Below are 27847 nucleotides of genomic sequence, written 5' to 3' on the forward strand. Positions count from 1 at the left end.
AGAACTGGGACCACTGGAATCGGGACCACCGGAACTGGGACCATTGGACTTGGGACCTCCAGAACTGAGGCCACCGGAACAGTCACGGAGGGAGTATTCCTTCTCCGTTTCGGGACCACCGGAACTGGGGCCACCGGACTCGGGACCACCGGACTCGGGAACGCTGGAACAGGGACCACCGGAACAGGGACCACCTTCCCGGCCTCTCGCTCCTGAAAGCGAGCAAGACCCTCCACCATAGCCTCAAAGGTACACCCATCATACGCCCTCCTGAGAACCCAGTCCATGGGCTCATTGAGTGCGTAAAAAAAAGGTCCTTAAGAGGCCCGTCATTAAGTTTTAAACCCTCCACCGCTCTAAGGAATTCACTCGCAAACTTCCTCAGGTCAGCCCCTTGTTGGCGGAGGGCACTTAGTGACTGAAAACGAACAATGCGTTCTTAGTAGGGGCACGAGACAGGAGGGTCTGGTGGGTGACGTGAATTTTTCTGCTGAGTCCTAGACATGGTCAGATCGTTCTGTCACGTTAACTAAAGAAAACTAAGGGAGAGGACTCAAGTGCAGAAAGAATGATTTATTAAATAAAAGAAACATAAAATGAAACAAAAACCCAAAAGGGGGAAAACATGATATCAAACAAAACAACAACTTCAAAACAACACATACCGGGGTTTCACAGGACAGCGGGAGACGTAAACAAGACAACAATCCGACAAAGACTGCAAACACAAAGGAACTTATAAAAGGGACAAATCAGGCAGGTGATGAGGGAACAACAGGTGGGACAAATGAAACCAATAATGAGATAACAAGGAGGGTGGGGTCAAAACAGAGACAGGAACACAAACACCACATGTGCTACACGAGACAGGACAGGCATGTGACAAGCAGTTGTTAGCCAACTATGGTCGCAAGTTCTATGGTCGCAAGAAGCAGCAAAAAGAAACGCTAGAACCACTCACCCTCAGGTCACACTGGGCTGTTAGTGACAGCATTCCCTACGATCATAGCCCAAGCTATAAGCCTCGCAGGAAAACCTTCATAAACATGGTTAAATGAAATGCCTTCCTGGGCCTGCTCAGGGCCTGGAACCACAGTTTCCAATTAGAAGGGGTCCCTTCTAGGGAATGTGGCTAAGGAACCCGAAGGAACCCCAGCCAATCACTATTCAGGGGAACGTACTCACCCGGAAATGCCACCAGGACGGCCTGACCTGGCGTCAGTACATAGATACCTAGTCTGGCCACTTCCTGTCTATCCAAGGACAGAGTCTCTGGACACTTGCCTTAGGAAAAGCATCCAACCCGAGGGACTGCAAAGCTGGCAGTGAACAGAGTGGCACTGTTTCATAAAATATTGAAGCTGTAAAATGTAAATGTAAATGTAAATGTAAATTGAAGCTTCCCCAGGCGCCGCCATTGATTAGCGGACCCCCATCTGCTGTTAGCATTCCATTGACTCCCATTCATTTTGGCGTCACTTTGACAGCGATAACTTTACATCTGAGGCGTTTAAAGACTGCATTTGTCCATTATTTATTTCTAAATAAACACGAAAATGTATAAAAGGCTCTATTACTTTATATCTTACGTTATGGCCTTGTAGAAGCAGTTTTTGTAAAAGTAGGCTAACGATTGCATCATAACCACGCGACTCTCTGTCGCACAGCAGAGAAATTACCGTATGGAGAGGAGGAGAAGCTTGCGCGCAATCGGGGGGACGTGGAGGCAAAATTACAAAATAATTAATCAGAATACTTAGCAAAAGTTTCTCCTGCTCCTAGCTCATGGACAGCTCCTACTCACACTCTCCGTCTCTGCAAGTTTCGGAAGGGAATGAGTCAGATTTCTCTTGGCACAGCTACTAGAAGACAGACAGGTTCCTCACGTCACATCTACGTCGTCAAGCTCAGTTTGAGTCTGCGCAGTACGGTCAGCCATCAGGAAGTGAGTGCTTCTAATTGACTTCACTTGTCTCCGTTGAATCCAATGGGGTCGCTGTGTACAGTTTATATACTGTCTATGGCAATGAACCACTCGGCCCGGATCTCAGAGACGGGATATCCCGGAGAGTATGACTCAGCATAGTGCTTCCCAACCCTTGCTAGCGAGGGGAGTTTCTCTACTCGATCCACGGATCTACCCAGTGTTTGTGTTTCAAAACACTGAGGTGGCCTGTGAAGGCCTAGGAGCTGATCTAACTGGGAGGCCTCACGAGAGGCCTATGACCATCTGACCAGACTAAGGAGTCCGCATGCTCATAGTGACCCTCGGTGAGGGGAGCACATGGTCCGCCTGGTAAGCAAACCAGGCTGTAGGCAAAAAAGAGGTTCCGGGAGGGAACCAGTAGCAGAGAATGAACACTTTAGTCGAGCCAGGGCGCAAGCTCGCCTTCAGCAGCTGCCTGCTAAGGCCAGCTGAACTGATAGCAAGAGGCCACTGGCTTCCTGAACCCAGCACTGCTAGGAAAGCACTCACAGGGAGGCCTGGTGAGGCCTAATACCTGATAACCACAGTCTGTTGGAACTCCCCTTCAGGGAGGCCTGGTAAGGCCTACTACCTGATAGCCACAATATCTGGGAGCTCACTTTCAGAGAGGCCCGGTGAGGTCTACTACTTGAGAACCACAGCATGTGAGAACTCACCTTCAGGGAGGCCTGGTGAGGCCTACTACCTGATAGCCACAATATCTGGGAGCTCACATTCAGGGAGGCCCAGTGAGGCCTACTACCTGAGAATCACAGCATGTGAGAACTCACCTTCAAGGAGGCCCGGTGAGGCCTACTACCCGATAGTAAGTCAGGCTAGCTGTCCAGTTGCTTGTCCTTGCCTCCAGGGAGGCCTGGTGAGGCCCACTACCTGATATCCAAAGTAAGTGGGAATTTGCCTTCAGGGAGGCCGGGTGAGGCCTACTACCTGATAACCATCTTAAGTGGGAATTCACCTTCAGGGAGGCCTGAGGAGCGTACTACCTGATACCTGGTAACTGTGAGCCTTGAGTCCGGGTGATAGATCCAAGGCGGCCTGTTAAGGCCAGCCAGCTGGGGACTCGCCTATCAGGGAGGCCTAGTTGTTGGGCCTGCTAGCTGATAGCAAGTCAATTCTGCTACAAAGGTACATTGTTGGGAACCATTCTACACCAATATAGCTATTGGGTCCAGGCACAGGCGACCTAAAAGGGCTAGCTACCTGGTAGCGGCTATATAGTAAGTCCCACAATGTTGGGACTCACTACCCATCAGTGAGCGGACTGCCCGAACCACCAAGGCTAACTACGTGAAGTAAGCTGGCCTACAGCGCCCTCTTGGGGGCTGCCCATTCAAGGAGGCCTACTGAGGCCTACTACCTAACGGCGCAGCCTTCGTTGGCAGATAAGCTGTTTAAACAGCACCTACAGCATCCTGGTGCCTAATCACATTGCCCATGGCAGTGTACTTAAGTAAGAGAGCTAGTACCCTTAAAACAAGGGGAGTACAACATATGCCACTCTGCCTCAATGGAGGCCCCAGTGTCAGGGGCCTACCATCTGTACGCATGGGTGTCAGCTCATGTCAATGCTCTGGCTTCAGGGGAGTGTACTTCGACTAAAAAGAAGTGAAGGCTAGAACTTTCCACTCGACCCTAGCCATAGTGGTGCGAGGTAGGATAATACAGAACTGAAAGTGAAGTACTCAGACCTACCCTGTATCACAGGGGAATACTCCCAACTCACCCTTAGATTTACCAGGGTGTGGGCCTGCCTGCGGCTCTAGGGGTGATAGAAAATTGATCTGTGCCCAACCTAGGGGAGTGGGGCTTGTTTGTGAGCCAAACCACCTATAACCCAACGCTCAAGCAGTAGCTCAGCGAGGTAAGTGAGCCTAAACTGGCAGCCCAGATCCGTATGCTAGTTCTGCACAGCAGGGTCGGGTAGACAGACCTAGTCTCTTTGCGAGATTTTTTCTCGCAAGACCACCTAACCCTGCCAATAAAGACACATTGTGCCGGGGAGGCCTAATTGAGGCCTACCCAGGATCTTTATAAACCATGCCTCTGCACCACACTGCATTACACTTGTCGCCCCAGAATGCAGAGAAGGTGGCAGGCCTTGGCCTAACGACTCCCATGGGAGGTGGCTGTCATACAGGGATGCTAGAAACCTAAATTCACAATTTTTTAGTGAAGGGTCAGAGGCAGAAATACTTAAGTAGAACGCCTCCACTATCCATGGCACAGCCTAGGCCAGCTAGAGGCGGCCCTGGTGAGGGCCAGCCTGCAAGCATAGATCTACTAGAAAAATAGTTATTATATTTCATACAAAGGGGCTGCAGAATCACTCAGTCCACTGAAAACCCAAACAGAGCTCAAGGGGGCGATGTACTCAGGAAAGAAGTCCAACGGACCCGTGGGCTGGACATAAGATCTATCTGAAGCTCTAGTGTCAGTCAAAACTCAAGTAAAAAACCCTATGAGAGAGAGACCAACTACTCTACCCTGTGGTGGCTAACAGCCCAAGGGCTAAAAAAGTTTCACAATACAAGAGAAGCCCATACAGCTGGTGCTTCTTACTATCATTCTAGCCACCTAAAGGGGAACTTCAGGGCCCTTAATAATCCAAAATTTACCTTACCTTATGACATTGACATGACTCCATTGCTCTATACAGGGAACGAGGTCTGTAGAGAGATATATTTTAGTATTTATTCACAAAAATTACTCTTAAGAAGACCAGTCAGCTCACCTGCGGCGTGCGGAGTGAAGACTCACCAGATAGTTCCTTATGAACCTGGGGTCCATCACTTTACATGCCTGAAAGAGGCTCTCTCAATAACCAAGCCTAGGCAGGCCATCAGAACATCATTCTCATCATAGGCCCCGCCCCAGGTCTGATGATGTAATGAACTCCTGGGGAGTCGGAAACAGAGGAGAGAGCTGATTCCATGACCCTCCGAGGAGGTTATCCCTCACCAACGCTGTCGTTTGTTCTGGATAACCTCCCTCAAATCCCTCCTGTTGCGGGAGTCATGCCTCTTCTGCGCCCTGCTCCTCGGTGGAGGGAGCGCACGAGAGGTGACGCTGGCTCGCTGGCCCTGCCTACGATCCTCAAACCGAGAAGGGCCAGGTCCTCCCGCCTGCCTGGGCGTGGATCCGGATCTCAGCGTTATACAGGTTTTAAACGCCGCTGAGCGCGCCTTCGCCTCCCTGAACTTCCCCACCACCGCCTCTACGGAGGTGCTGAAGAGTTCAGAGGGCGAAACCGGCGAATCAAGGAGAAAGGCCTTCTCTTTGTCCCCGATGTCGGCTAGATTTAGCCACAGATGTCTCTCCATGGCCACCATCGCTGCCATTGACCGACCTATCGAAGCAGCGGTTAGTTTGGTGGCCCAGAGAGCAAGATCTGTGGCCCGGCGCAGCTCAGCCACCGCCTCAGGGGACAATCCTGCCCCCTGGTCGAGATCCCCCAGCAGGTCGGCCTGGTGCGCCTGCAGCACCGCCATGGTGTGCAGGGCAGCACTGGCCTGACCTGCTGCCGTGTACGCTCTGCCATTCAATTGAACCGTTGTTTTCAGCGGTTTGGATGGCAGGGTTGGAGCTCTCAGTGTCGATGCCTGCCCAGACATGAGATAGTTCGCAAACGTCTCGTCAATAGGCGGCATCAACACATACCCATGCTCTCCGATCCCCTCGACATCAGCGAAACTAGCCTGCTGATGTCGGTGGATACGGGCAGAGTATGGGTTCTTCCGCGCCCTCTCAACCTCAGTATGGATGGTGGCTGAGGGGGTTCAGGATCTACCTGATTATCAACCTCCTCAGCCATCTCCTGTTCGTCCAGAAGAGCACTAGCTGCAGGAATAGTAGGCGAAAAGTCTTCCTCATCGACCTGCAGCTCACCCTCGTCAGTCGTCGGATCATCTGAGAGGTTTACAGCCCTCTCAAGGTAATCGATGAGCTCCATCTGGGAGCCCCACGATGCAAGTCGCCGCTCTGCCTCGGCACGAGCGGGACCTGAACCACAAGGACCAGATGCTGAACCCTCTTCACTCGAGAAGAGAGTCAGACGAGAGCGTAAAGTTTTAAAAGAAAAACGCTCACAGTTTGCACAGAGGGCTCCCTCGAGAACCTCCCGTGCGTGCTCTTCTCCCAGGCAGAAAATGCACAGTTCATGTGTGTCACCCGTTGTCAAAAACCTTGGGCACAGGTCGGCACACTTCTGAAAGCAATCGGCCTTCGCTGTATGTTTCATTTTTTTCATTTTTTTTTTCACCGCATTCTTTGAAGCGTTCAAACAAACAATCCCTGAAGACTTTAAGATTTTATCATTATTTACCATTGATTCCACTGAACTTTAATTAGCATTAATATTGTTTTACTGTTATTTTCTGCAGGCATCACAAACCACACATACACATATTACAGTGGAGTTGTAAAAGGACCAATAAATTCATCTAAAGGAAAAAAGTTTCTGTGTCTTCTCTGACCGGAGGATTAGGCCAGTATACATACAGCCAGCATTTCATCACCGCAGCTGTTCCGTTAACTTTTATTTGTGTAAACTCACAACAACAAGACAACGTTGTGCTTTTGTAAAATAAAAGAAAATGATCAGGGCGCGCTTTCATGATCTCTTGGAGCGCGTCTCAAAAATGAACTGTAAGAAAAACAGTAGACAAGCCTCACAGACATGAGACTGAAATATAACTATCTATATAAAGTTTCTAAAAAAAAAATGTCACCAACGAAAAAGATCCAATCGAAAGCAAATACGTACGGTATCTGATTATGTAATCCTGTCCGTATGAAAGGCGCATCTAGGCTACATTACAGCGGAGATGTATGGAGATATGTTTGCAGTCAGCCTACACTGATTTAGAAAAGACTAGTTCATTAATAAACAATTAAAATGCTTCGTTATTTTTTTAGACACATTTATTATATCATTAGCCTACTTTTGCCGGTGCTTTGCGGCAAGTTTTATGCATGCGCTTGAGTGCGGAATATAGGCTATATATGCACCCAGGATTGAATATAAACGTGTGATTAGTCCTATTGCTTAAATGAATGACTAGCCTACTAGTCTAGAAAAATCCTTTAGTCTATGGCAACTAATCAATATAGCCTACATTTAATATTATAAATAATTGACATTATTTGATTAGTAATTAGTATCCAGCTTTTTACATTAAATTAGTTGAGTTAGCATAATTAGTTAATGAACTACTAAAATAATAAAATAAAGTTTAAGTTAAGATACTACAGGTAACCATATATTTCTATATAGCATTGCTTATTCCACCACACAAAGGACTGTTTATAAGGTGACAATCCGTTTATGTGAAGATTGTATGGCTGTATCTTGAAGATTTTTGTATTGTATTGTATCTTCTGTTATAAAGACGAAGGTTAACTAAACAAAATAAGAACACGAAGTTGTAAAAAATAAACAACTTAGGCTATGTTCTGTTAGATGTGTTTTGACCAGTAGCACCTCAATGCAGTACACAAGATCCGAGGGGAGGAGTCGGATCTTATATAAGGGGTGGAGATTGGTAGGTTTAGGGGTGGAGATCGGTAGGTTTAGGGGTGGGTTTAGGGATCAGGGGGTGGAGACGGGTAGGTTTAGGTATATGAAAGGTGGGAGGAGTTGGATTTTATCCAACTCCTCCCCCTGGATTTTATGCTCTGCATTGAGGACCATCTCGTTTTGACTGCATTTTGTTTAATCATATCTCTACACTGTAAAAAAAGTGTAATTTTACAGGTAATTGTCTGTATTTTTTTTACAGAATTTTACCGTTTTGTCATTATACAGCAAATATCTGTAAAATAAAAGGCATTTGCTGTAATTTAAAGGTCCATTGTTAAATTTACAAGTAATTGCTTGTATTTTGGTTTTACAGCAATTTTACGTTTTTTAAAAGGAACTTGTCTGTATTTTTACAGAGTTATGTGTAATTTTACAGAAATTATTAAGTAATATTTTACAGATTTTTTCTGTGAAATTAGAAAACAAAGAAAAGAAGGTATAACTGCGGAAATCTGCATCTATTCAATATGTTTTCCTTACAGATTATTAAGCATGTGGAGGTTAAAGTGAGTTTTTTTTTTAAGGTTAAATAAAAGTATTTGTACCATAGACTGTGATTTGTACAGTACCCTACATAGGCTACAGTAGGCCTGAATTATTTTTTATTTCACATTTTATTTTATACTCATTTTGATCATTATTTCATTGTCTTATTCTCCCATAATTTCATATTTTATGAATATTTTTTCAAATCTCCGTTGCTTCACATTTAGGGCTTTGTGTGTGTGTGTGTGTGTGTGTGTGTGTGTGTGTGTGTGTGTGTGTGTGTTTGAGTGCGCGCGCGCGATGACGCAGATTCAAATTCATTTCCGCTGTTTACTCCCGCCCTCAACGGTTAGCGTTAGCTGATCAGTCGAGTTTGGGCAAGCGGGAGATTTGAATTCAGTCTAGCTACTCTCTTGAAGTGGATTGAGAGATCAACAGTGGTTCAAAGCAATCGTATTCGTCAAGAGGCGAGCAGCCGTGAGCAGGAGCTCTGTTTTCAGTCAGTTCGTTTTGATTCTTCGGAAATAACGCCCTTTTCAGTGAGCCTTGTTCGTCACAGCGAGTGGACATCATGCCAACGGATCACCGGCTGAGGTAAGAGTCTCATTATACTAAGTTACATGTGAACGATATTTTATATTACATTTGTGTTAAGTTTATAGTTTTCAAGCTAACGTTAGCATTCTTAGATTATGTTCAGTTAACAGGCGAGAGCTGGAGGGCAAAACACTGAAAATGTAGCATGCGTCTCTTTACATTTTCCATCTGTTTTAAGAAAGATCAGTTGAACCTAACTTACACCTCAAAAGACCTAAAACGAGCTTTCGTAGACATGTTATACATATCTGTTTACAAGTCCGTTTAATTGTATATAAAATATTCGTTAATACGCGATAGTTGACTAGAATATGAACACAACATGATAAATTGCATATTCTGGCTGCATCTGCTTGCCAACACGTAACGTTAGCTATAGAATACATACATGTGCATATATTAGGCTTATAAAATAAAAGTTGATAGAATGTTTGTGTTCTGATGAAGAAATGAACTTATCTACATTTTGGATGCTTCATAGGATACTTTTGATCATTGGTTATGAAAATTGCATTGATCCAGATGAACAGACAGTTACACCCCTAACGTTAGGTGTCTCAGCTCAAAACATCACTGTTAGCCTTTCCTGCTCAGCTTCGAGATCATAGTCGTTTGAGGTTTTGCATTGTTCCAATGGAACATATTCTTCTGACATGTGTAAATGTAATACTGAGTTGTTAAAACAATATATATATTTTTTTTTTTTGTGATTTCAGGTCAAGTGGAAAGCAGAATGATCATGGCAAACAAGGTATGGGAAGAAGTAATTTAAAATATTGTAATGGCTGAGTCATATGATTGCACTAAAAGTGGCAGACCATTTCATTTGTTTTATACTGTATTTTCCCATGTGAATATTCATTTGATCCTTGTGAGGCCACTGTAGCTGCACAAGGTTTGGTTTTACTACAGTAAGACCACGATTGTGTTAGATTCCACCCATCTATTTATTTATTTATTTTTTGTATTGTAACTAGGCTCTGTCATTTAGAAACATGACTTTTCCTATCACTTAATGACACATATCTTTACCTTTAATTCCAGCCAGAGGATCTGACGGTTGCTGCTTGCATCTCAGCCTACCTGATGGAAAATTCTTGCTGGGTGAATGACCTTCACCTTCAACTCAACCTTGCCAAACCTTATACAACATCAGAAAGATCCGGCCCTTCCTATCGGAGCCACACAACTCCTTGTCTAAGCTCTTGTTCTATCCAGACTGGACTATTGTAATGCTCTCCTGGCAGGCCTTCCAGCATCAGTCAAACCTCTGCAACTGATCCAGATGCTGCAGCAAGACCTAAACTCACTGCTTCAGATTTGTGTGTCTCCAGAAGCTTGTGTTCTGCTAGTGTACGGCGCCTTGTGGTGCCATCATCCCAAAGAGACACAAAATCACTTTCACTGACCTTTCCCTGGACTGTTGCCTGCTGGTGGGATGACCTGCCCAACTCAACACATTTTCAAGAAACTGCTAAAGATCCATCTTTTCATAAACACTTGACCCAATAATAGCCTACTAAATCTTTGTTTTAATTTAAAAAAAAAATAATTGTGCACTGTGCTACACTAACTGGGACTTGTCACTGCACTTGTTGCTTCTATTGTTCTCTTAATTTTAAGTCACTTTGGATAAAATGTAATTGTAAATGTTTGAAATAAGTTATATTAGAGTATAAAGGCATACAGCAATTGTCTTTTAATGTGGATATTTTTACATGTTCTAAATGATATACTAAGCCTGTATTTCCTATCATTCACGTATCTTGATGTTCAGTGTTTGTTTAATGAGTAATACTGTAAATGTGCAGGTATTCCGTCCTTGTATGTTTAGTTAATTTAACAGAAATTGAATGTACATTTGCTATTATTAAGTACTGAATTAGAGATTGGTCAAAGTTGTGAAACTGGATCTGCAAAAAATTAAAACTGTAAATATACAAACTTTGTATTTGAATTTATGTACTTATTACATTTTTATACATAACTTCATAGTTATTTTACACAGAAAAACTATATATTAAAAGATAATTACTGTAGATAGACAGAGCATTATTATAAAATAACTTTATAAAACCCTAAATTTACAGTTTAACCTTAAAGTTAAATGTTCTTTTTATGTAATTTGACATAATTTATCTGTTTTTCCACGGTTTAATAAGCCATTATTAACAGTAATGTACTGTAATTTAATTATTTTTGACTGTAAAGTCAATTCTGTATTTTTACGGTTTTTGCCTGTAATTTTGTGAAATGGTTATTTGCTGTAATTTAACAGAACCCGTCTGGAAACTTTGCTGCCAGAGATTTACCATTTTTTTACAGGATTTTTTTTTACAGTGTAGGTAATGAAGATATAGCCTTATATATAATCTTATATATAATATATTATGTATAAAAAAACGTATAGGCCTAAAATATATTTTTTAAAAAAGGGCCTCATTGATTAATTTTGGGGGCTACTATTTGCTTGCTTTTTGAACGTAGAAGTGTGATAAAGGTGCGATAGGCTGTTAATTTTATGTGGATAAAGGCATATTTTGTACATGACTACACATTTCCTTATAAGGGGAAAAAATGTTGTTTTAACGACATAGAATCTCGTTATTACGAGAAAAAGATGTCGCTTTAACGACAAAGATCTCGTTATTATGAGAAAAGATGTCCTTAAAACGACATAAGATCTCGTTATTATGACATAATTTTGGGAAAAAATAATATGTATGTGGCAGCAATGCGGTCACCGTATTCTATAGTACAGGAACCAAACTTCCACATTTTACGGTTCTGTGACTGTAACTGTTTAAAAATAAAACCAGTTTTGTATAAAGTGTGTTACCAACCGTAACAAGTAAAGACTTACAAATATTAAATGTATCAATATCAAAGGAATTTTGATAGGCCTTTTATACATTTTATAGCCAATAAGACAATTGATGGACAAATCTTATTGTCTTTTTGACTGTTTTCAGATCCACATGTGTCTGTGAAGAACAGCTGTGTATCTGGACATGAAGGTGATAATGTCAGTGTCCAGTGTTTCTACACTTCTGGATATCAGAATATACCCAAACAGTGGTGCAGATATAAAGATGAGGGCTGTTACACAGTGGGGAGGACTGCCACATCCCAGAATTCATCAGTCCAGATCAGTGATGATGGGAGAAGCTCCTTCACTGTGTTGATGACTGGACTGAGACTCAATGATTCTGGATGGTACCTCTGCTCTGTAGGAGATCTGCAGGCTCCTGTTCAACTCACTGTCAATGAACCCAAACCTGGTAAGATCACAAATCAGTTCAGCTATACAAATGGTGACACTCTTAATGGCCTAAAAATAACTTCATGTTTTTCTCTTTTCATTGACACATATTCCAACAACTACACCATCTGACCCTGAGACAGACAAGTAGGTGTACTTTTTGACCATTTAAAATAATCAAATGCATCTAAATACTTTTGTAGCCCGAAAACCTGTTGATCCTCTTCCCAAAACTGGTCTAAATGATTAGTTCACAATTTGGACTGATTAGGTATTTTATATAGAAAGAAGTACACGAGAAGAGCATGCAAGCCTACATTGTTTTTGTGGTTCACAGAAGAAAGAAAGTATAAGTACAGATGACAGGTTTGGAATGATAAGACTCGATTGTACTTTCATTTTTGAGTGAACATTTTTCTTTCTCTTTTTACATTGTTTTGCAGGTGCACAACTCAGACATCTGCAAGCAGAAATCCTACAAGTGTGAATGAAATAATAACCAGTAAGGAGCAGCTGAACTGGGTTGATCAGATCAAATATTTTTAATGTGTTTAATTACCAATTATGATATGACATGTGTAATCATTTATCCGTTAGAAGAAATATACTCTGGAGACAATCGTTGTTTAGATGCACTGTAACAATGGAAGCCAATTTCAGCCACGTACGGAGACAAAATAATGTTTTAGTAAATCATATTTATGACATAAAAGTAGAATTTATGACAAAAAAAGAATTATGCTAAAGTCTGAATTATGAGATAAAAAGTCATAATTGTGACAAAAAAGGCTGAAATTCTAACATAAAATGTCAGAATTAGCAGCCAAACAAAATCTTAAGTAAATGATTTAAGGGTCAAGAGCCCAACTAAAACAAACACTAATCAACATGATGATGACTTAAAATCACTTTTTTCTCCTTCAGTGATTCTGCTTGTTAACACCAGGTGTCTTCAATGTTGGCAAAAAAAAAAATGGTTTAAAAAAATTGTTGTAAAATTTACTCATTTTAAATGGTTAACTTTTAAGGAATTAATTTGATTAATTATTACTCAATTCTAATTTGTTAAATTTAATTAATAATATTGCTTGTAATCTGTTGCCACAATTTTATTGATTAGATAGCGTATTCTTTTTTACAGTGTATGACAAAAGTCTAAATTATAAGATAGAAATCATAATTATGACATAAAATGCTGAGACTGTGACATAAGTCAAAATTATAACATAAAAAGTCATAATTATGACATTTTTAATTATGACATTAAAAAGTATGAAAAATGTATAAAATCATGCTTAATTCATAATTATAATAGAAAATTATGACATAAGTCTAAATTATAAGAAAAAAAGTCATAATTATGACATCAAAAAACACAATAATGACATAAAGTCAACTTTTTATGTCATAATTATGATTTACAAAAGTATTCGTTTTTTTCCTTATGTGGTGGAAATGGGCTCCCATTACAAACAGCTTCTTTCATATAATGATAAAACTAAGAAACTTGTTTCTCTGTTTCTGTTGTTGGCAGCAGTTATTATTACTGATTTAAGACCTGAGACACGCATGTAAGTGTGAACATTGTTATTCAGTCATTCATAGCAACTGATACCAAACTATTACATGTCAACATAATGTAATGTTAATTTTAATTGCAGAGATGAAGCTCATCCATCTCTAACACCAGCCTCAGTGACTATTAATACAGAAATACACCGCCAGGATGAGCAAAACAACTATTTATTAAGGCATGTAAATTAATTTATTTGCTTATATTGCATCTCTAAATTAGAAACAAAGCTTTAACAGATGAATTTACTGCACATTAAAGTGAGAATGGTTCCGTATGATAAACACAAATATGTCTCTCCATCACTACAGGCATGATGTGATTCTGCTCATGAGTCTTGTAGCGACGCTTGTGCTGTTCCTGCTTGTTTTTCTCGGTGTAATAGTAACCTGGAGGCTGAGAAAGAAGCCCGGTGAGTTTTCTCTTTACACTTCTGGAGGACTGACAGTATATTATTGTGCTTCATTTACAGCTATTTAATAAAGAAATCGATAAATGGGCATAATATACTGTATATATGGATTACAGTATGTGAGAAGAAAGAGGCTGTAAAGTGACTCGAGAGGCATCAAACTAGCACAATTACAAAAACGGACAAAAAATGGGTCAAATTTTGTTTTGCATCATGATACACACACATTTGACAACAAAAAGATACAACTGACCAATCAGAATCAAGTATGTTATATCTTTTGTACATGCCATTCATAAACTCTGTCAACTGTAATTGTATAATCTTAAAAATAAAGGTTCCAAAAGCTGGTTTTCACAACAATAAAAAAAAAAAAGTTTTTTTTAACAGTGTCTATGGAAAATATTATGATATATAATCTTCATATCTCACTCTGACAGAGAGGGGTCACATTAGAGAAGAAGAACATTTTAACACCACCAGTAATACAGTAAGTAGTTTACACACTGATGGAATTCAGAAATCTTCAGAAAAGAATCTAAATCTGTGTTTGTGTTTGATGCAGACCGGCTCTGAAAACCAGATGACATCCATCAGTCCAGCAGCCGCTACTGTAAGTCATCAGTCCTCTCTGTAGACATTTACTGAGATGATGATTGAAAATGAATGATCATCAGTTGTTTCTTCACAGTCTTCTGCCTCAGTGGACGACTGTTTGGTGACTTACAGTTCTGTGATCTTTCAAAAGGCAGTAAGTGTCGTCTTTGAATGCTCTGAATCACTGAGTCACACTGCAGTTTGGGCTGGGACGTCCTGTTTGTCCAAATCTAAAGGGAAACTTGATTTAGGATGGGGTGCTGGAGGAGGGGGGTCAACACATTTGATTAAGAAACAATATCGTGTCTATAAAACACATCAAACTCCACGACGCACAACAAGCGTATTAGTGAGAAGAACACTTGTAACACAAATATACACACCGAGACAAAATATTTAATAACATTAGTGACATCATCGATACTGCTTGCAATAATGCAATGGGAATTGTCTACGGGAAGTAAATTTAGCCTTTAAATAAAAGGGTTTTGAGCTGTTGTTTACACTGCCACATACAATAAAAGTGCATGCACAGCGACAGGAAATTAAAATTAGCACAAAAAACTTTTGCCTACCTTGCAGAACACTGAAGATGGACTTGGATTTTCTATTTTGAGATACATTTTCTTAACATCATTTACAGCTCATGTCTGACTCAAGAGGAAGGATTGGGATAGGCTTATCCAGTTTCGAGAAAGAAAACATCATGCTAAATGAATTCTAGTTGGAAAGAACTGGTTAATGCCCACTTATGATTTATATTTAAAGTTTTTATTGCAAATTAATTACTAAATGCTAAAAAGGAAATAAATGGAAATCCTCAGAATTCTTATTCTTAAGTTGATCATGTTTATTCACAGGCTTTATCGTCAGTGGATCCAGAGGGCGATGTGATCTACAGCTCTGTGAAGAAACCTCGAAAGGCTGTGAGTTCATATCCATACACACCCTGCTCCTTCTTAATGACGTTATGAGCAAATGAAAGTAATTAAATGTAAATTAATAATAAATCTTTTTGTACCATATCAGTTTTTAGTTAGTGTAAAAACACGCGTATGAAGATGAAGGATCAAAAGTCTTTAATATCGGCAACAGGACCACAGGATAAACTTCCACAAAGTATTGACGAGGCCGAACAAACTGAACAAAGACAGAAAGTACTAGGCTGAATCTGAAATCGCCCCCTATACACACAAATAGGGCATTATTTGAGGTGACAGCCATTTGTAGTGGTGTCCGAAACCATAGTGGACGTTATTGAGTGCACTTATTCAATCCCATAATGCACCGCAATTAGTGCAATAAAGAGTGTACAACCGATGTACGCTCAACGGCTGTCCGAATTCACTCACTCCTTTTCATTCTGTCCCTCAAGTGAACAGTGTTAGTGGACTAACGTAGGGAATAGTGAATGAGGGATTAAGGAGCGATTTCGGAAACTTGTTTTAGGATATGGTGCTGGGGGAGGGGGGTCAACACATTTGATTAAGAAACAATATCGTGTCTATAAAACACATCAAACTCCACAATGCACAACAAGCGTATTGGTGAGAAGAACACTTGTTACACAAAAATACTCACCGGGACAAATTACACACCGTATTTACCTTGCAGAACACTGAAGGTGGACTTGCATTTTCTATTTTGAGATTCAGTTTCTTCACATCATTTACAGCTCATGTCTGACTCAAGAGGAAGGATTGGGATAGGCTTATCCAGTTTCAAGAAAGAAAACATCATACTAAATGAAATGAATCCTAGTTGGAAAGAACTGGGTTTAATGCCCACTTACAATTTATATTTAAAGTGTTTATTGCAAATTAATTACTAAATGCTAAAAAGGAAAGAAATGGAAATCCCCAGAATTCTTATTCTTAAGCTGATCATGTTTATTCACAGGCTTTATCGTCAGTGGATCCAGAGGGCGATGTGATCTACAGCTCTGTGAAGAAACCTCGAAAGGCTGTGAGTTCATATCCATACACACCCTGCTCCTTCTTAATGATGTTATGAGCAAATGAAAGTAATTGATTCTAAATTAATAATAAATCTATTTGTACCATTTCAGTTTTTAGTTAGTGTAAACCTGTTAAATGTCACTTTGGAATAAGATTGCTGAAGTAAAAACACTTTAAAAAAAGTTACTTTAAGTTTACTGTAAAGAAAATGTTCTGTACTAAACTTATTTTATGCAAAAATATATATTTTACAAAACAATTTGGACTCTGAAATTGCTAAAACATCAAAGCCACATGTTAACCAAGCTGTGTTGGCTATAGGCCTACTAAAAATATGAAGTGCAATAAAGAGTGTACAACCGATGTACGCTCAACGGCTGAAGATGAAGGATCAAAAGTCTTTAATATCAGCAACAGGACCACAGGATAAACTTCCACAAAGTATTGACGAGGCCGAACAAACTGAACAAAGACAGAAGGTACTAGGCTGAATCTGAAATCGCCCCCTATACCAACAAAAAGGGCATTATTTGAGGGGACAGCCATTTGTAGTGGTGTCCGAAACCATAGTGGACGTTATTGAGAGCACTTATTCAATCCCATAATGCACCGCAATTAGTGCAATAAAAAGTGTACAACCGATGTACGCTCAACGGCTGTACGAATTCACTCACTCCTTTTCATTCTCCCCCTCAAGTGAACAGTGTTAGTGGACTAACGTAGGGTATAGTGAATGAGGGATTAGGGGGCGATTTCGGATTCAGCCCTAGAGATCCTGAGGTGCACACCGCTGAACTACCGTTTTCATCGTAAGGCAATGTCTGAGTTGAACAAGATGAATACTGAGATCACTCAATGTGCTGCAAGTGCAACTGAAGAAAACACAAGCAAATAGAAAAAAACACCAGCAAATTAAGAAAACATCATCAGTTTGATAACACACACACGTGCTGCAAATACAGACACGTATTTAGCGTTGTGAGTGTGTTTTGAGATTTGCAGCACGTTTTCTTAATTTGCTGGTGTTTTTTTCTATTTGCATGTGTTTTCTTTAGTTGAGCTCTCTCGGCCACCGTAGTTTAAGCTTTCGAATGATACCTAATTTAAGATGAATAATAAGATATGCGATAGGAAAAAAAGGCAATAAAAAAGAGCATAAGCTTCCCACTGGTGGGACACTGACAGGTTGTATCAGCTAAAACTGTAAATGTGTCAGCGTTTTGTGTGTGTGTGTGTGTGTGTGTGTGTGTGTGTGTGTGTGTTTAAATATAGTTGGCTTTTATAGTTGAAACAAAATGAATAATTCCAGTCTTGCATTGAAGTGCATTTCATTTCTCTGCATCTTTACATCACAGGGACATTCCTGAATGGATTCTTGACCGAATGGAGGACAAAAGTGACGCAACAACACGTTAGAAAGAGCTGAAATCTTCATTTTTCTTTTCATGCAAGTCTAAATTAGGCCTACATAAATTGTAGGCTTATGGAAATGCAATTTTGTTAGTAGTTATTAAATTACAGTTCATTTAAAAAACAAAACAACAAAAAAAGAAGTTATTTTACTTTTTAGTTTATTTATGTTTTGTTTTGAATTAATTTTAATTGCACAATAAATAAGGACGTACAATTGCTCATATAGCCTAATACACATCTGTCCTGTAAGTGTGACGCATCCAGGCCCGGAGTGGGTAATCGGGAGAATCGGGAGTATTCCCGGTGGGCCGCTTCACTTTTGGGCCGGTCGAGGAATTTTTTTTTATTCTTTTTTTTACATTTCAATGTCACATTAGTTACATTAGGATACACACGTTCCGCATTCTGCCACCACAGCGCGCAACTCAGCATGGGTTGTACCATGTAAGGGAGTTCTCCCCTCCCCTCCTATAGAAATGGTTGGGTCCTTAGCCCGTCTTTTCAAAACGTTTTCTCAGGGAGGCTACCGCGGCTCCGCCGGCGCCTACTGATAGCTGGGCCGGCCGTAACGGTACGCGTCAGGGAGGATGGATGGGAGGAAGAGGCCAGGAGGTAAGCTATGGAAGCTTTGTTTCCGCCACAGAATAAAACATTTTAAAAGATAATTGCGACTTTTTATCTCGAGTTTACATCTCGCAATTCTGACTTTTTTTCTCAGAATTGCGAGATATAAAGTCAGAATTGCCTGAAATAAAGTCGCAATTGCGTGTTAAAAAGTCAGAATTGTGAGATATTAAGTCAGAATTGCCTGAAATAAAGTTGCAATTGCGTGTTATAAAGAATTGTGAGATATAGAGTCAGAATTGCGTGATATAAAGTCGCAATTGCTTCTTATAAAGTCAGAATTGCAAGATATAAAATCAGAATTGTGTGATATAAAGTCGCAATTGCTTATAAAGTCAGAACTGCAAGATATAGAGTCAGAATTGTGTGATATAAAGTCATAAAACGTGTTATAAAGTCACAATTGCGAAATATAAAGTCAGAATTGTGTGATATAAAGTCGCAATTGCTTATAAAGTCAGAACTGCCAGATATAGAGTCAGAATTGTGTGATATAAAATCATAAAACGTGTTATAAAGTCAGAATTGCAAATTATAAAGTCAGAATTGTGTGAAATAAAGTCGCAATTGCTTATAAAGTCAGAACTGCAAGATATAAAGTCAGAATTGTGTGATATAAAGTAGCAATTGCGTGTTATAAAGTCAGAATTGCGAAATATAACGTCAGAATTGTGTGAAAAAGTTGCAATTGCTTCTTATGCTTCTTATAAAGTCTAAGTGAATTATTATTTAACCTTTACATTATTTGTTAACCCATGGTATTAATACTAACTACACAATAGTACGAGCTGAACTTTTGCTTCATTTATCCAATTTTAAAAAAGTGCTAATTTGGAATTCCACCATGGAAAAAGTGGGCCTGAAACTCCCGGGCTGAAAAGTGGCCCCACTCCGGCCCTGGACGCATCTGATGGTGAATTTTATCTACAGTTTTACCATGTATGTACCTCTTCATCTGCTCAAATTTATAGCAACAATTTTTAAAACCAAGTAATGTATCATTCGTGATGCCTTGACCTGTTCAACAATCATCTCATCAACAATCATGTGTGATGTTCCTATTGTAACTTTTTAACATCTCAGTGATGTTTTCGTTTTTTCTTTAAGTTCTGATGTGAAACTTCCTGAAATGTTTAAAGGGATAGTTCAAATAAAAATGAAAATTTTAATTTCTCATCCTCATGTCGTCCCAAACCCGTTCGACTTTCATTCATCTTCAGAACACAAATGAAGCTCTTTTTAATGAAATCTGAGATCTTTCTGTCCCTCCACTGACAGCTAAGCAACTACCACTTTCAAGCCGAAAGGTAGTAAAGACATCATTAAAGTGATCCATGTGACTCCAGTGGTTTAACCTCAGTTTTATTGAAAGTGGAAGTTGCGTTGACTGTCAATGGAGGGACAGAAAGCTCAGATTAACCTCATAACTAACCTTTAATATCTGCCTTTAGATGCTATAGAGACCATGTGCCGGTTCTCTGTAATATTCTGCAATTATGGGTACATTAACTGAGTTAAATGGTTTAATCAGTTCAGTCTTGTGTGTATCATATGATGTATTTATATTGTTACTGACCAGCATAGTTTAGCAGTTTAATGATGATTTTTTATTGGGTATATACTTGTAATTCAGGCATTATTCGAGTGTGTTGTTCTATTGTGCTGTATTCTATAGAGTCTCTGTCTCCCTCTTCTGGTTCTGTTTGGGATCTACACCCCTGTAATGGGCTAATGATGTGGGTTGAGATGATCAGTGGAGGCAGGTGTTTCAGGTTAATGAGAAGCCTTAAAAACCCTCAGATTGTGGCGTTCCTGGAGGAGAAGGAGGGGGTGAAGATATTTGCTGGGTTTAGTCAACTGGTGCTTTGTGTGGCTGTTGAAGGAATCAGTGTGTTTTTATTGAAAGAGTGCATGACATTGCCCCCCGAAAATGTTTTTGTTCACTTTATTTTGTTTAGTTTCAAAGAGTCAGTGAAGCGAGTTACTTGTCTTTTTTATTTTTTTAAGCCTGGAAACAAAGTTTCAGTTTGTCTTTCAACATGAAAAATGTGTACCCTTTAAAAATCTGTTTAATGCACTAACAAATGCTTGCCCTCTATATGAACCTGACCAGTTAAATAAACCGTGTTTGAACAGTCTTTTATGGGTTGTTTTAGTCTGTTATACAAATGAGTCTTATTTGCATTCGTCATTATTTATTTTGCTTGTTGAATTAGTCTGAATTTGATATTTGGACATGTTTTTCTGGTTTTGACTTTATCAGTGAATATTTATAATTATTTATTGAAAGGCATTCAAATTAAGACAGAAAGCTGTAGAAAATGCCTGCAATTATTACCCAAGATAAAAGGTACAGACTCATTCTGTGATCTCATGAGAATACGTGTGTATTTTTACGTAAAGTGTAGGCTAGTTCTATCACACATGCATTTAATTACGTTTTATATACACAGAAACGTATAATAATGACATTTACAGCACAAAAACGTAAATTATTTACGTATGAACAACTCTACTGACGTACAAATTTGTACGTATTCCTATTTATGCATATTAAAATCGTGGCATTAATGTTTTGACTATTGCATTCAATTGTCTTATCAATTTCGTTTTGAGTCGCATTTATTAGATGCAGTTTACTCTTTTAAGAAATAATAACATTTCGCTCTGTTCGTGCCTTCTGCTGCAAACTAGTTTCGGAGGATTAGCCTACATGGTGTTAAACACAATACACTTTAAAACCTTAAAAATCTTTGTAATCCATACGTTTGCAAGAAAGAGATCCAAATTCAGCCCTTTATCCAGCGACCTTCATCTTCATTCTCAGCAGCAACCGTAAACGTCAAATCCCGCGCTCGTGATGAATTACAATTCAAAAATTGCGCCCTCAAGAAGCGTCATAGATATATACATATATATCTGTGAAGAAGCGTTACGACATGTTTTACGGCAGTGATATATCAAACGCTCATTGGCTCTCGCCTGCTTCGTCACAAATTGCGACATGCCGTGTTTCAGCCGGTGAACTACATTTGAAATGGCGCGCGCCTTCACGCCAGGGGGCCACTGTTTCAGAAAAAACTGAAGTTTCCCCGAGGGCCGCCATTGATTAGCAGACCATCACTTGCTGTTAGCATTCCATTGACTCCCATTCATTTTGGCGTCACTTTGACAGCGAATAACTTTACATCTGAGGCGTTTAAAGACTCCATTTTTCCATTATTTATTTCTAAAGAAACACGAAAATGTATAAAAGGCTCCATTACCTTGTATCTTACGTTATGGCCCCGTAGAAGCAGTTTTTGCAAAAATAGGCTAACGATTGCGTCATAACCACGCTGTAGTGTTTGCTCACTGGCTAAACTATATTGTAAATGTAATAACTGGAACAGACACGGAGCTCTCTTAACTACATGCTTTTATTACTCTTGCTCTCCCTAATCTCGCGGGATACGAGACTTGCCCGAGGGCTACGGTGCCACTTTTAGGACATAAAGTAACAGTCAGGATGTTACATCTCCCTTCTCAAGAGAAAAATGGCATTACCTAAACACACAAGATTAATTCTGCGAACATAACAATTGTGCTGAATGCACATATAAACGGTCTGACAAATATAGTCTGTAGTCGTTAGTGTCATTGCTGTAATGTAAACAAGTACAGGTAGCGGTTAAATGACATACGACATGTGCACCAATAAGTCATTAGTTTTAAGTCAGAAATAATGTTTTCATTTCCCATATGATTCAAGTAACTTAAAGGTGAACTAGTTGTGCAAAAAAAAAAAAAAAAAAACAGAACAGGCAGTTAAACTGATTTCACAGTGTTTCAGGGGTAGTAGGTAAGTAACAGGTATTAGAACACGAAAACACCTTTCTCTTGTTTTTCTTTTTTTTTTTTTTTTTCACAAGAGACAACAACAACAGCTTAAGTACAACTTTGCAAAATTAAGTTGTTGTTTTTTTTTTTTTCCTTAGGGCAGCGATCCGCCTACACCCTTTACATTATAGGTCAAGGATTTGTCTTGGTCTGGAGATGCGGCCAAACCTTGTTGTGTAATTGGGTTTTTGTTGGTTTGTTGGTTGTGGATGGTCCGCAGGTTCGGGGTGTGGTGGCTGTGTGTTATTGGTGTGTGTGTCTGCATGCTGTGTGTCTTTGGTGTCTTGAGCATCTCTGCTGTCACGGAGGTGCCAACGGTTGCGCCGTAGAGTTTGTCCATCTTCTGTCTGGATTTGGTAGCTCCTGTGTGTGTGTGCATGTTGTGTTACCGTTGCAGGTCTCCAGGAGCCATCTTCCTGACGGAAACGAATGGGTGTGCCAGCAGGTAGGTGAGGCAGCGGCTTGGTGCGTCTGTTGAAGTATGCTTGTTGGCGGTGTTGGCATGCCTTTCGTCTGTCTTGGACAGCTCTTTGAGGTGCTACCTGTGGCTGCAGATGCCTACTGGTCGCTGGGAGTATGGAACGCAGTCGTCGGCTCATCAGAAGCTGGGCCGGTGACTGAAGGTTGTCAACTGGAGTGTTCCTGTACTCCAGCAGAGCGAGGGAGGGGTCTGTATTTCCGGCTTTTGCCTTGTCCAGGATGCGCTTTGCTGTCTGGACGGTCTTTTCAGCAAGGCCGTTGCTCTGTGGGTAACGCGGACTTGTGGTGGTGTGGGTGAAGTCCCACGCGTTTGCGAAGCGGCGGAACTCCTCAGAGCTGTAGCATGGTCCGTTGTCGCTGATGACTGTCTCTGCGATGCCGTGACGAGCGAACGCGGACTTGAGTTTGGAGATTACTGCAAGTGAGGTGGTATTTGTGAGCTGCTCCATTTCAAAGAATCTACTGTAGTAGTCTACAATGATGATGAAGTTTTGAGTGTTCCATGTGAAGAGGTCTGTGCCTACCACTTGCCATGGTCTCTCAGGTATGTCATGTGACCACAGTGGTTCTTTGGGGTTAGCTTCACGTCGTTCCTGGCATATACCGCCAGGGAACTACACTAACCTTTTCCACTGGTGGCACTTGCGCTACTAACTTTTTCAGTTACTGGCGCAAAACATGATTTGGTCGCACAAATTATTTATAGTTAGCCGCTCTGGATAATAATAAACAATAATGAAACTGTATTACATACAGATGTGCTTTTTATTTTACTTGCCATCTTTTAAACCACATGCCTTCTTGTTTTTGTTTTCTTTAACATTGGTTGGGATAGATTTTCTCCTAAATGGATTTCAACATGCTATGGTTGGCACAGATGGGCAGACTCCTGAACTCTTAAGTAGTGATGCACCGATGTGAAAATTGTGGTCGATACCGATAATAACCGATATTAATATTGCTGTTATGGCATAAAAAAAATACTAAAAAAAAACAGGAACATTGTGTACAATTAAGATAGGCTACTTAATTTATTATCCCAATGGCAAAAATATTGTATCACGATTTTTTTCAGGAAAATCACGATTCACGATTTTATCACGATTCTTTTTTATGTTGGTTTTACTATTTTGCGACTGAGCATTACAGCCAAAACTTATGTTCATATTTTAAAAACAAAGCCTTGGGTAACAAAACATATATAAAAAAAATGCCAGACAGGGGTGAAGATAAAAATATTTGTCATTATTTTCTTTGTTATTAAATATTAAGATCAAAGATGCACATTACACATACACAACTTAATATACAAATTAAATAGTGTTTTATGTTTTCAGCTTCAGTAGGTGTATTTAACAGTAGCATTGAAGAAAGTAATTAAATGAACAAATATGAAAATAAAACAAAATACACTTCACTGTATAAATTATACATTGATACTTATTAAAGCTACTTCATTCAAGAGCAGTGAGTGATTTTCTCTTTGCATTTTGTTGTTTTATTAACATAAAAGGAATAGTTCTCCTAAAATTTCAAATTGTCATAATTTACTCTCTCAAGTTGTTTTAAACTCGAATGAGTTTCTTTCTTCTGTTGAAAATAAAAGTTATTTGGAAGAATGTGGGTAACCAAACAGTTGATGTAGGCCTACCCCAGTGACTTAGAATATTTTTCTCCTTTGGAAGTCAATGGGGACCAGCTACTGGATAGCCACATTCTTCAAAATATTAATATTAGAAAAATATTAGAAAATATTAGAAGGAAATTAATACAGGTTTGGAACAACATTAGAGTGCGTTTAAATGATTTTTGGGTGAACTATCCCTTTAAGGACAAGCGGCAGCGTGTTTACTATTGCTACTGTCTCTTTAAGAGTTGCGTCTAATATACACGCATTTGACAAGCAGATTTATTCAATTTTCTCAAGTTTGCTTTCACTTTAGTCATAACCGACTTTGTTTATCTAAACCTTGTGTGTATTTAATAGTATAAGCACAATAAGACTCGAAAGATAACTTAGTCCAGTATCCAGGCGCTGGTAGACAGGCTTTTAGTGCATGTGAGCTTCACGTAACGTTACGCGCTGATGAAGGAACGCACACGTTAGAACACGTTAAAATATAAAACATTAAATATTAAATGTAAACTGTAGCCCGTCAATTTTCATTTTACAATTATCTTCTCTCTCTGTGTGTGCGCGTCCGTGTTTGTGTGTGTGAGAGAGAGAGAGAGCCGCTCGCGCAGCACTGATACAATGGTTTTAATCTAAGTAACGGTCGCGGGGCTGAAGTTAACTTGATGTTTTGAATGCTCATAGGCAGTGCACGTTATAAAACGTATTCTTAAAATACACATTTCTTTTTTAATAAATGTTCATAGTAAATCATAGCCTAAAACATAGGTACAAAAATAATCAGTGATACATTTGCGACCCATTAAAAATTACGGTCGCAATGGCATTTCAAAAGGTCGCATATGCGACCATTTTGGTCGCAGTGTAGTTCCCTGACCGCACTGTTCTACTGTTGCTTCTATTTGTTTGCCCATCCCGGGCCAGAACAGGAGGTCTCGTGCTCTTATGTTTGCTTTTCTCCATGCCCATGTGTCCTGCGTGTACGCGCTGGATCATGTCTCCTCTGAGGCTCCGGGGAACTATGATTTTCTCACCTTTGAAAAGTATTCCTTCCATCTCGGAGATTTCATATCGGTGGTTCCAATATTCTTGGATGCTGGGTGGGCATTTCCTCCTTTCGTCTGGCCATCCGTTCTGTGTGGCTCTTCTGAGTGCAGTAAGCTGTGCATCCTGTGCTGTTGCATCCTTGATCTCCAGTAGCTTCCTGTCGCTCACTGGAACAGTGCTTATGAGTGTATGTACCTGTGCTTCCATGCTCTCCATAAGGCTGCTGTCTTGGTGCTCGATGGATTTTCGGGACAATGTATCGGCCACTGGGATGTCCTTTCCGGGACAGTGGATGATGTGTATGTTATATTTCTGGAGCTGTAGTATCATCTAGTGTTGCACGGTGTACCGATACTTCAAAAGTATCGCGATACTCGGAAATTAAAAACGTCACGATACCTAAATTTATCAGTATCGATACTTTAAAAAAAAAAAAAAACCTCCCTATGGACGTCTGTGGTTTTTTTCCTGACGCACGCAGCAAAGACGCTGCCGCTGTCAGTGTCATGTGACAAAACACTACAGCGAGATGGCTGCATGTGCGAGCACAAGTGTTCCACGACTCGTAGAAAAGATGACGCGAGGAGTGACATATGGAAGTACTTTGCCTACCTTGCTCTGTTGCACGGTGCACTGCTACTTCAAAAGTAAATCGGAAATTAAAAACGTCACGATTCCTAAATATATTAGTATCGATACTTCTAAGAATGACCGCGTTCCAGATTTGTAAGGCCGGCGACACACTGGCTGCGTGGCGTGTCCGTTTTTATTTCGGCTCCCATGTTAACTGCCTACTCAGGCGCAGCTCGAGCGCGCGCGGAAAACGCGTGCATGCTAAAAATAGAACCGACGCCTATTTTTCACACGACACGCAAGCGTGTTGGAAGCGTTTCCAGGCAAAATAGAATAGGAGAAGATGTTTCTGTCATTTTGACACGGAATACATATTAATAAATGACATTTTGATGTTTAAAAAAGTCTAGGTTTTGACATAAATACAATATAAATGTAATGTAAAAAAAATTATCGATTTTCAAATATTGCACCTCGCAATACAGAACGAAATATTCTGTAGCCTGTTTTGCCATCAACATGCCGACGTTGTCTTTCTGCTATATATTTATGTTTAACATGAAGTATAGGCATTCCACAACTCTATCCCCATGTGTCAAATATATCACCAATGAGGCTTATCATATGTTACCAATATTAAACATTGTTTAATATAATCGCTGTTCATATTTTTATTCAAAGTTCAGAATCAAGATAAAGTTATTACTGGTAACTCTTATGTTTCTTATGATAAATGAGATGATGCTGCTAATTATTTTTATTTTTTTTACCTTGAATGTCATTGCTCTAATTTATTTTTTATATTTTGATATTTCATATTTTGTTCAAATGTTTAATATATCTGCTGTTCATATGTTCATTTATTAGTGACATGATTAGAATATTGTCCTGGTTTTAAAATAAAGCACAGCAATGATATTTGAGAGTGTTTCTCCCTTTTCAGGAAAAGTATCGAAAAGTATCGAAATCGCAATACTTGACTTGGTATCGGTATCGAAACAATAATTTTGGTATCGTGACAACACTAGTATCATCCTTTGTAGCCGCGGTGGTGCTGCAGCCAGCGGTTTTCGGAGGATAGCTTCCAGAGGTTTGTGGTCGGATTCTACAATCACTCTCCGGCCGTACATGTATTCGTGAAAACGCTTACAGCCGAATAAAACTGCATACAGCTCCTTCTCTATCTGAGCGTAATTCACTTCGGTGCTGTTGAGTGACTTGGAAGCATAGGCAATGGGTTTTTCCACCTGGAGCATGACAGCGCCGAGGCCACATTTTGAGGCGTCTACTTGGAGTCTCAGTTCTTTTTGTGGGTCAAAGTATGTGAGCACAGGGTGGTCTGTTATCAATTTTTTCGTCTGCGTGAATGCTTTGTCGTGGTTTTTGTCCCATAAAAACTCACTGTCCTGCTTCAACAGTTGGCGTAGTGGCGCGTTTATCTCGGAGAGGCGTGGTGCGAATCTGGCCAGATAGTTAATCATCCCGAGAATGGTTTCTAACTCTCCTCTGCTTGTGGGTGGCTGCATGTCTTGTATCGCTTTCACCTTCGCTGGGTCTGGCTTGACGCCTTCTCGCGAGAGCGTGTGGCCGAAGTAGCTGACCTCTGATACACATATTTGGCATTTATCAGGATTTAGCCTTACCCCTCTTTCTCTTGTGCGTTTCAGCATGGCCCTGAGGTTGTTGTCGTGTTCAAGCTTTGTCTTGCCGAAGACGAGTATGTCGTCGACGATGGCAGCTACACCTGT

General features: G+C 40.1%; 1 protein-coding gene across 1 annotated transcript in view; it reads left to right on the forward strand.

Moving 5' to 3' along the window:
- The window catches only part of LOC308696695 (polymeric immunoglobulin receptor-like), a gene marked incomplete at its 5' end in the record, with an annotated part of 37724 nt that overhangs the window by 2237 nt on the left and 7640 nt on the right, over positions 1–27847 (forward strand). The window contains one exon of the mRNA XM_081375590.1: positions 11621–11929. Within this exon, the coding sequence (XP_081231716.1) occupies positions 11621–11929 (309 nt within the window). The remainder of the gene's footprint in view (positions 1–11620; positions 11930–27847) is intronic.

Source organism: Scardinius erythrophthalmus (assembly GCF_964197995.2).
Source record: "Scardinius erythrophthalmus genome assembly, chromosome: 9".
NCBI lineage: Eukaryota > Metazoa > Chordata > Actinopteri > Cypriniformes > Leuciscidae > Scardinius > Scardinius erythrophthalmus.